This window comes from Bison bison, unplaced genomic scaffold (assembly GCF_000754665.1).
Source record: "Bison bison bison isolate TAMUID 2011002044 unplaced genomic scaffold, Bison_UMD1.0 scf7180017864378, whole genome shotgun sequence".
Taxonomy (NCBI): Eukaryota; Metazoa; Chordata; class Mammalia; order Artiodactyla; family Bovidae; genus Bison; species Bison bison.
The window spans coordinates 5821090-5831572 of NW_011494950.1; the positions used below are offsets into that span (position 1 = coordinate 5821090).

Genomic DNA, 10483 nt, shown 5'->3' on the forward strand with positions numbered 1-10483 from the left:
ATTTTCTTTCTTTTTTTGTTTTTGATACTGATAAATTCTCAATGCATGACTATCAAACGACATTGGAAAGACAAAGGAAGAGGGAACAAAGGTCATGAAAAAGAAAATGTATCTTTTAACGTATTATAACATCTTGGAGAATTATCACATCTTACTGCTCTTTTATGTTGTGAAAATTACTCTTTATATATTTAATAATTTTTAGCTTTATCCCCAGTCCTTTTTTTTTTTTTTTTTCCAATGATCCATAGCCTTCATCCTCCTCCTCAGATAAAGCAGTAGCTTTTAGTTGTTTTATTTCATTGGGAGCACTGAAAAATTCCAAGCTACAGTAAGCAAGGGATAACATTAGTGTCGGAGTTTGACAAAGGTCAACAGGCTTGTGCATTTTACACAGTTGTCTACTTTCGATAGTTTTGTTTCTGGAGCTCTAGGTGGCTTCTCAGAAACTGCTAGGCTAAGCAAACGAAAGGAAAACATACACCGGGACACCCTGAGACTCTGAAAGCTTAATCTAGAGCGAACCGGTTAAGCCTTCAGAGACCAGAGCCGAGGCTGTGTACGATTGGTGGGCAGAGTAAAGACTGATTAGCCCAGATGCAGGGCGGAGGGACACTGCCTTCCACCAGCGCATGCATAAGCAAGCCTACTTAATAACACAGGATGGCCGGGAGGAAGAAGTGTTCTCCATCCTCAGTCCCACTAAAGTAAATAACTGAACCTTGGTGCATATGAGCTGCAGAGGTGTTTGCACCTCTGCACATGTAGTGTGCTGATGAATCTATAGATATTAAGGGTTTCACTCTCTCCCCCAGGAGATGGGCTAGGCGTCGCCTGCCAGCGTCTTCAGCAACCTCCCTCCCTGACCTGCCCGGGCGGAGAGGACGGAGGCGGGGGAGGCGCCGGCGCGGGTGTGACCACCGCACGCCCGGGCGCGCCTGCAGGCGGCAGCGCGCTGCATAATTGATGGCCAGCCGGACGGTGTTCTGGGTCGGCTGCGGGAGCGGTGCGAGTGTCTCGGCGTAGGAGGGCAGGGCGGCCGGCCCCTCCCACTCCGCCTTTTCTCGAGTGTCCATACGCCGGCCTGGCAGCGGGCGCCGGGCTGCGGGCGAGTGTGCGCGGCGACCCCGGGCACCGAAGGCGGTGGGTGGACGAGGACCGCGGCTGACCTGCTGGCGTCATGCGCGCCCTCCAGGGTCTGCGGGGGCCTCGGGCGCCGTCCCTGCCGCTGCTCCTCCTGTGCTTCCTCGCCGCGCTGCGCCGGAGCTTGGAGCACGGCCTTTCCACAGGTGTGATGGTTGCAGGGCCAAGGAGCGGGCGGAGAGCGCGCCGGGATCGGGAGGCAGAAGTCCCGGGATGCTGGCGGCCGCGGGCGGGGGCGACGGCCGCCTCCGCCTATTGGCCACGCGTGGGTTATCGCAACCTGCCGGGAGACTCGGGCGCCCCGCGAGACGGGGACGTGGGTAGTAGCGGAGTGTTTATGTGTTTCTAGGAGAGGGCGTGAGGTTGCGGGTGGGAGCAAGGCAGCGACTTGGCCTGTCTAAAGTGGCAGGATTTCTGAAAGACACGTTTTCCAAGGCCACCTCCCTTCACTTGAATCGATGCGTGTGTGCTCAGTCGCGATAGTGAGGCTTAAATATTACCTCCTCCTTCCTAGCAGGCGGGTGGCTTTGAGGATGTTTTTTAGAGCTGAGTTTAAATAACAACACAACACAACCAACCAACCAACTAACCAAACAAAGCCCCACTACCGGAGGATAATGTGAGTGTGTATCTTCTTTTACACCTTGGTCTAAACGAAGACTGTAGGTTTTTCGTTTGTTTATTATTATTATTTTTTTTTTGGTTGTGTAAGACACTTTTAAAGAGGGATTTTTGGTGCAAAGCAACACCGGATTTGCCATTTTAGCTTCACCTGTTTATAATTTTTGTGATGAAAGTATTCCATCTCACGTACTTTCTAATGCCAAGTTTCTGTATTATACATTATTACCTGCTAATTAGGATAGTAGATCGCCTCTAGCTTGGCAAATATTGCCCATCAGTAACTCAAGCAGGATCTTACTCTACACAAGGTTTTGAAGGTTTCATAGGCATTCATTTTTATGAACTTATTGCATGTAGACTTGTAACATATTTTAAAAATGGAAAGATAATCAAATAATAATATTATTCATTTTTAAATAAGTGTACTTTAACAGGTCTAGCTGTTAACTACTTGGACAAAACATTTTGGGTTGCCTCAGTTTCCAAATTTCGTTGCCCCACTTTCTCATTCATACCACTTATAAAGAATGGTCAAGGACATTTTTTTTTCCACCCTGGGGCTATCCCCCATTCACCTGTCATTCACCTGAGAGTATCGCACGTGTGAGGACCAGTTCATCTTAGGTGTGTCCTAGAACTTGGTTTCTCAACTTGACTGTATGTTCGAATTACTGCTGCTGCTGCTGCTAAGTCACTTCAGTCATGTCCGACTCTGTGTGACCCCATAGACGGCAGCCCACCACGCTCCCCCGTCCCTGGGATTCTCCAGGCAAGAACACTGGAGTGGGTTGCCATTTCCTTCTCCAATGCATGAAAGTGAAAAGTGAAAGTGAAGTCGCTCAGTTGTGTCCGACTCTTAGCGACCCCATGGATTGCAGCCTACTAGGCTCCTCCACCCATGGGATTTTCCAGGCAAGAGTACTGGAGTGGGGTGCCATTGCCTTCTCCGTTCGAATTACTAGTGAGCATTAAAAATACTGATATGGTGGATCCTGCCTTAAAAATTCTGATTCAGTTGTCCTGGGATTCAGTCTAGATGTCAGGAGGTTTAAAAGTTCCCATGTGAGTTTTATCATATGATCCTAAGCAGGTTGAAAACCACTGCTTTAAAATGATACGACCTAGAGAGTGCACTGTTAGATAGGTATTCCATTGGTATCAGGGAGTCAGGTTTAAATTGACACTTAGAGTAGACTTCTAAAGAGAAAAAAAGTAGGAAACAAATGAAGGTGGAATAAATTAACAAGTCTTAAATAGAATGATGTATACCATATGTGTTTTGTTGAATGTCTGTTATATATGTAGTGTAAGTCCTGAACTTTTAACTGCCGCTTAAGCTAAAATTATGGAAGAATGTGACATATCAAAAACATGAGGTTAGCATCTCATTTCAAGAGAGAATTAAAAATTGTGAGGCAGCCTCATCTCACTTTATAGATTCTGTATCGAACTGGATGAGATTCAGTTTCCTCTTTGCTAAAGACCATTGTGAAGTTTACTGCTTTTTTTTTTTTTTTTAACCTAGGTGCTTTTGAACTACTTGAAAAGAGATGTTCTATAAACCTAAGATTTGGGGCCATATTTAAATAATAAAAATGGTTATTGTGTTTTTTTAAATCATAAATATATCATATTTACTATGTAACAACTGCATGCCAGGCATTGCACTATGTAATTTATAACTCTGTGGGTTAGTTTTTATTATCTCTGACTTTCAGATGAGGAAATTGGAATTTTAAGGAGCTAAATAGTTGCCCAAGTACACATAATTAGTTAAGCAGTAGAGCAGGAAGTTTAGCATTGTTCAGTCCGACTCCAAATACTGTTTTCTTACACACAATACTCACTTGTCTCTCTGAAGTGGGTGTGTATGTGTGTGAAAGTTTGGAATCACTGACAGAGAGCAGAGTGTGTAGATGTAAATACTTTATTTGGACTGAAGGGCATGATGACAGTCTGAATCCTAGAATAAAGTTTGGCACAAGGACTCACCTTAATTCTTTTAGGCTGTTTCTTAATTAAATAAATGTAAGATAGCTTTATCGAAGGAGAAATATTACATAAGTGGGAATATTTAAATGCCACTATTACTCTTTGGGGGAAACAAATTGAAGGAATGAGCCATGCTTTATCTACTGAAAAATGTTTGCAGGGGAGTCATTTGAAATGATCGTTTTTAACCTCTAGATGATGTTGCTTATATGTTTCCTTGATCAACGCTCCCTTCTTTTCAAGAGATACGCAGAGCACCTGCCCAGTAATAAGTATTCATTGCAATAAATATTATTCAAGCACCTGCATATGTCTGACATTGCTAGTCTGTATCTAAGAAGAAAACCTTAGCTGTTTTTACTTTTCATAGCATTTAAACTTTAAAGGAACAGATTGGCTGTAAACCTGTCTTTAGTAGGGTTGTATCTGATGGATCAAAATTTTGACCCTAAATTGTTACATTTACAATTACATTATATACACATTGTTCAACTGGCTCTTCCTCTTCCTGGTCTTTTGTCCCCACCTTCTTCCCTCCCTTCTGGGAGGCAGGTCTAATAGCCTTTAGGTGGGGAAAGGCAGGAATCATCCCCCTTGGTAAAGAGAACCTGAGGTTTCAGGTCAGGGCATTAGAAGCTGAGCCAGTCAGGATGGCCTCCAGGTAGAAGAGCAGCCCTGTGTGAAGTGTTATACCCTAGGCACAGGAGGTGGCTGTTCATGCAGAAAGGTAGCACCAGACCTCAGGCCTTATAAGCAAGGGCTTCTAAACAGCCATGACGTGGGGGTCTGATCCTGATCATGGGATGGAAGTCAAGTATGCAGGGGCAGACAGGGCAGGCCGCTGGAGCCTGAGTGGGTGAGGAAGACACTTCTTGGAGCTATGAGTGGCAGCGGCAGTGGGAGATTAGATTACTCTAAGTAAAGTTGGCAAGGATAATAGAACCCTGGTTTTCCTCTAGAGAAGAAGGAAATAAACAGGGAAAACTAACGTGAATCTTGAGGTGTTAGATTGCAACTGGCAGCATTAGTGTGAAGTTGTGACTTTAAATATCTATCTGTATCTCTTATGTCTCTCTCTATATAAATGGTTGCATCGATATGAACGTGTATGTATAAATATATGTATAATGCATATGCATGCATGCATGCTAAGTTGCTTCAGTTGTGTCCAACCCTTTGTGACCCTATGGACTGTAGCCCGCCAGGCTCCTCTGTCCCTGGGATTCTCCAGGCAAGAATACTGGAGTGGATTGCCATGCCCTCCTCCAGGGGATCTGCCCAACCCAGGGATCGAACCTGCATCTCCTGCATTGGCAGGCAGGTTCTTTACCACTAGCACCACCTGGGAAGCCCATATAATGCGTATATATGTCATATATATTTACAGGTGACCACTCTACAACACAGCTTAATCTGTGTATAATTTATAGTCAGCCTTCTGTATCAGTGTGGTTCCTTTGTATCCAAGGATTGAATCAACCGTGGACCACATAGTAATGTATTATTTACTACTGAAAAAATGTGTGTAGACTTGGATCCTTAAAGTTTGAATCCTCATTGTTCATGGCCAACTGTATATATATTATACCCATTACATACAGGTGTATATAAATATATGATGCATGTGTGTATATGAATATACACAATGATTTCTTAGCTCTGTCCACTGAAATGGAGCAACAATTTCCCCATAGTGATGAGCATACTTAGTACCCAAATCTTGATTCTAAATACATTTCTTCCTAATAATAACTAGAACTTTATATAGAAATGGCTGATTTTAGGACTGGAATGGGGAGGGGATGTGGTGAGCTTGGACCCCTTTGTTCCAGAAAGCAATGAAGTGTTCAAAAAATGGTGAGTAATGTGAAAAGGATACAGAAGCCAGAGGGAAGGGGCTCCCACTTGATAAACAGAGCATCAAAGTAAATAATAATACTGATGGACTAGCATCCATAGCCACTGAAAAATGTCCATTGATTTATATAGGTATTCATGAGAACATACTTAACTAAATTAATTGAGTCAATTGAAAGTTTGATGAGGCACAAATTATATAGTTTCAAAGTGGGTGAGAGTGATAATTGTGTAGTCATGTCCGACTCTTTGTGATCCCATGGGCTGTAGCCTGCTAGGCTTCTCTGTCCATAGAATTCTCTAGGTGAGAATACTGGAGTGGGTTGTCATTTCCTTCTTCAGTTTCAAAGTAACTTCCCACAAAGTTTTGGGAAGTAGCTTGCCACAAAGTATTAATGAAAAGAGAAAAAGAATAATTTAAAGTGGAGAATCCTGGCTGACATCACTTGAGTCAAATGATCAAAGTGTAAATCAGTAAGGAAAGAAATAAAAATTATGTGTCCTCTGATAGGATGCTGTGAGAGGAAGGCATTGTCTCCTCTATGATATTCCTGCCAAAGATGTCTACTCTAAATCTAATTGTATTACAACGTAACTATCCTGGAACTTGCGTAAGCATCAAGGTCATAAAAGTCAGGAGAGACCAAAGCTGTGAGAGTGAAGAGAATAGAGGGACACGGTGGCTCAGGGCAGCTCATGTGATCCTGAGCTGAAATCTTTGAATAAAAAGTACATTATAAAGACTTCTGTTGAAACTCCGTTAAAGTGTGGGATGAGATCAGGGGGCATAAAATCCTAATTTCCTGATTTTCACAGCAGTATTGGGGTGTTGTGAGGTGTGTCCTTTGTAGGAAATATACTGTCTTTTTTCCAAGGTCAAGTGACTCTCTAGGCCAGCAACTTATTCTCCAGTGGGGGAAACATTCTTTATTCTGAACTTAAAACTTTTCTGTTAGTTTGAGATGGCTTGAAAAGAAGCAAAAAAAAAAAAAGTTACCTCGGAGAACTCTTGACTTGACTGATGCACCACAAGAATAGTTGAGAAACAGTCATTGGTTTATATAATAGGTACTGTTTCTCAAAGGAGTATTTGTCCTCAAACAGAGACAGATTATAAGTGTTGAGACTGTTTGTCCTGGACTGTAATCGTTTCAAGTTACTTTTATATAGCTGGCTTCACATATTTCACAATATCAGATGAACCTTAGAAATAAACAACTTTGGACACACACATTGACATAGAGGGAAAAAAACCTCACTGTGTTTTACTAAAAATAAACTCTCTACTCCCAATAAAACGTCACTATTCAGGCACATCTCAATATATTTTAGTATAGAAATAATAGATATTATGTTTAAAAATGGTGTTTCTCTTTTATTTGGAAATAATATTTTCCTGTTATCTGTAAAGTTATTGTGGTTTTATCATTACTAATGTATCCCTACTCTCAAGATAGAATATTTTTTTATGACAGCCTCATAATTACATTTCTGAGATCCTGCAAAGGAATTTGAGTGTCTCATCTGATTGATCTTGAAGCCTAGAGTGCTTTTGTGAGGTAGCCAAGACCCTGGAGCTAGCTAATGACTGTAAATGGTTTCTTGGTTTGCATTTTAAAACCACATACAGCTCTTGGTGCAAGTTCTCAAAATAGGCCCCAGCCACGAAGGTTGTAAGAAAAGTTCACTCTTTAAAATAGCTGCACTTAAACCTGTAAAATAGGAACTCAGAGCCACAGGGTCATATGAAGATTTTTAAATACTGCGTTGAGAAATCAGGGTTGAAGATGTACCTGTTTTGAAATCAGGGTTTCTCAACCTTGGCAGTATTGACCTTTGGGGCTGGAGAATTCTCTGCTGGGGCAGTGCAGGGGTTGGGGGGGTCATCCTTTCGAATGCTTGGCAGTATCACTGGTCTCTACCTGTGAATGGGTGTGTTGTGTCCCCACCCCCTCAAGTGTTCAAGCCTTGACCATTGGTACCCATGAAAGTGAATTTGAGAGTAGGATCTTTGTAGATGTAATTACGGTAAAATGAGGTCATAGTAGATTAGGGTGGACCCTTAACCCAGTGACTGGTTTTTATGAAAGAAGGGAAAGGAAGATTTGGATAAAGAGACACAGACACAAGGAGGAAAGATGGCCACATAAAGATGGAGCCAGAGATTGGAATGATGCAGCTACAAGCCAGGGAATCCCAAGGAATGCTGGCAACCATCAGAAGCTGGCAGGGGCTCCCCAGGGTGCTCAGTGGTGGAGAATCTGCCTGTCCTTGCAGGAAATGCAGGAGGGTTTAATCCCTGGTTTGGGATGATTCCCTGGAGAAGGAAATGGCAACCTACTCCAGTATTCTTGCCTGGAAATCCCATGGGCAGAAGAGCCTGGTGAGCTATTGTCCATAGGGTGGCAAAAAGTAGGATACAGCTTAGTGACTAAACCACCATACCCTATATAAATAAAGGGAGAAATGAAAAGAAGAGGGAAAGATTGTGAAGATATATAAATATAAACAAGACAATACAAGAAAGAAAACGTGGGTGGAAGTCAAGGCCCTTCTTTCTGTGGATGGTCACCAGGTCATTACTGCCATCTATGACCATGTGTCCTCAGCTAACATCTCTGCTAATTGGGTTTTACACTGTAAAACCTTTGAGGTTGCAAAGTTGGACACGACTTCGTGACTGAACACGCACACACTTTCTCTCTCTCTCGCTCTCGCTCTCTCTCGCTCTCTTTTACCCTCTGACCCACCCATCCCAGAAGCTAGGAGAGGCAAGGAAGAATCCTTACCTAGTACCTTTAGAAGGAACAGGCACCTTGATTTCAGGCTTCTAGCCTCTAGAACTATGAGAAAATAAACTTATCTTGTTTTATGGCACCGTATTTGTGGTAATTTGGTATAGCAACCCTATGAAACTAATGTAACCTACTAGATACAAGTAGTACCCTACAAATTGTGACAACTTGAATGTCTCCAGACGTTGCTAAGTATTCCCTGGGCATGGTGATGGTGGGGGGCAGAATCACCCCTAGTTGAAAACCATCGAACAATATCTCAGTCTCCAAAGAATAACCTAGTCAGTGAAACGTTTAAAAAACTCAGTCTCTAGAAAGAGCAGAAATGCTAGTTTTATTTGGCATAAGTTCACTGTTAAAATATCTTGATGACCCATGTAAAGGTAGTTTAAAATATGGGTTTCCACACTGCCCTTCAAAATATATTTTATTGCAACCATCATATTTAAAGAGAAGTTCAGTTTGCATTTCTGTGTGACCAAGTTTTAAAAGTAGTTTTATAAGGCTGTGTAAAAGTATACATTGCTTTTGTCATTAGGCTTTTTAATTGTTTTTTAATTTTTTAAAAGTGAATCTAAAAATCACCTTCTTGTCTAATAGTTCCCATACTATGTAAAAAAAAATATGCATTCCCTATATAGACTATTATCTGTCCATGATGTAGAAAGTCTGACATAAATGTTCCCATCAGAAGCTTATTTTCTTACCAAACATCTTGACACACTCTCTCTGGGGTCTGTAGGAATCAAGGTAGCCTTATTCCTCTTCTTTTTTGTAATGAAGCTATAGATAGGGGATAGGAATATAGAAATACTATATTTCTGGAACCCAGAGGTAGAACTCTAAATGTACTGCTTACAAGCAGTATTGGTAATTAGATGTTTTAATGCTGTAGTTCAGCTGTATCATGACTTAAATGGCTTTTAGAATTTGGCCTGGGATCTCATGGTTATATATAGTATTCCTTCCATGGGGAAATATATTCTGATGAAGCCTTTGTTTCATAAATAGTATACATTATCTATTCCTAGGTTATTTTGTTTCTGTAACTGGGTTGCTCATTTATAATGCTATATGTGTGCTAAGTCGCTTTAGTCGTCTGACTCTTTGCAGCCCTATGGACTGTAGCCTGCCAGGTTCCTCTGTTCATGGGATTCTCCAGGCAGGAATATGGGATACCATGCCCTCCTCCAGGGGATCTTCCCAACCCAGGGATCGAACCCATGTCTGTTGCATCCACCTGCATTGGCAGGCAGGTTCTTCACCACTAGCACCAGCTGGGAAGCCCATAATGCTATATATCAGAATGCTAAAACTTCTTAAAATGTTAATTTTACAGTTGATAGCAACCAATACAGGCTTCCCTGGTGGCTCAGACAGTAAAGAATCCACCTGCAATGTGGGAGACCTGGGTTCCATCCCTGGGTTGGGAAGATCCCTTGGAGAGGGCATGGCAGTCCACTCCAGTATTCTTTCGTGGAGAATCCCTGTGGACAGAAGAGCCTGGTGGGCTACAGTTCATGGAGTCATGAAGAGTCAGACAAGACTGAATAACTAAGCACAGCACAGCAATCAATACATTGCTGTATCCACAATGTGGATAAGAGAGAGGAGGACAAGGAATGGTGTTTATCCTACAAATAGCTTTTTCTTACACTTTTTTTCTAAATGGAGTTCAGATCCTTTTGAGATTATAAAATTTAGGAGATTTTCAGGAGGGGTTAGAGAAAATGCTTCTTCTTAAACAGAGATATAGTTGAACTTATTTTCTGACTTAAGTAAAAGCAAATCTTAAAACCCAAAGCAGTTTTCTAGTGTTACTTATCACAAGCTGGAATCAAGATTGACCAGAGAAATATCAATAACCTCAGATATGCAGATGACACCACTGTTATGACAGAAAGTGAAGAAGAATTAAAGAGCCTCTTGATGAAAGTGAAACAGGAGAGTGAAAAAGTTGGCTTAAAGCTCAACATTCAGAAAACTAAGATCATGGCATCTGGTCCCATCACTTCATGGCAAATAGATGGGGAAACAGTGGAAACAGTGAAAGACTTTATTTTCTTGGGCTC

The 10483-nt window shown here is 41.9% G+C and overlaps 1 protein-coding gene across 5 annotated transcripts in view; it reads left to right on the plus strand.

The window, feature by feature from the left end:
- Positions 1-10483, plus strand: part of EMB (embigin) — a 128129-nt gene that overhangs the window by 67126 nt on the left and 50520 nt on the right. For 2 of the 5 annotated variants that reach the window (XM_010857182.1, XM_010857184.1), the window contains exon 1: positions 817-1289. The exons of 1 other annotated variant lie outside the window; for it this stretch is intronic. In XM_010857182.1, coding sequence (XP_010855484.1) covers positions 1181-1289 — 109 coding nt within the window. In that variant the 5' untranslated portion in view covers positions 817-1180. Of the gene's footprint in view, positions 1-816; positions 1290-10483 lie in introns of those variants that run through there. 2 more of the 5 variants (XM_010857186.1, XM_010857187.1) reach the window with 2 other exon arrangements.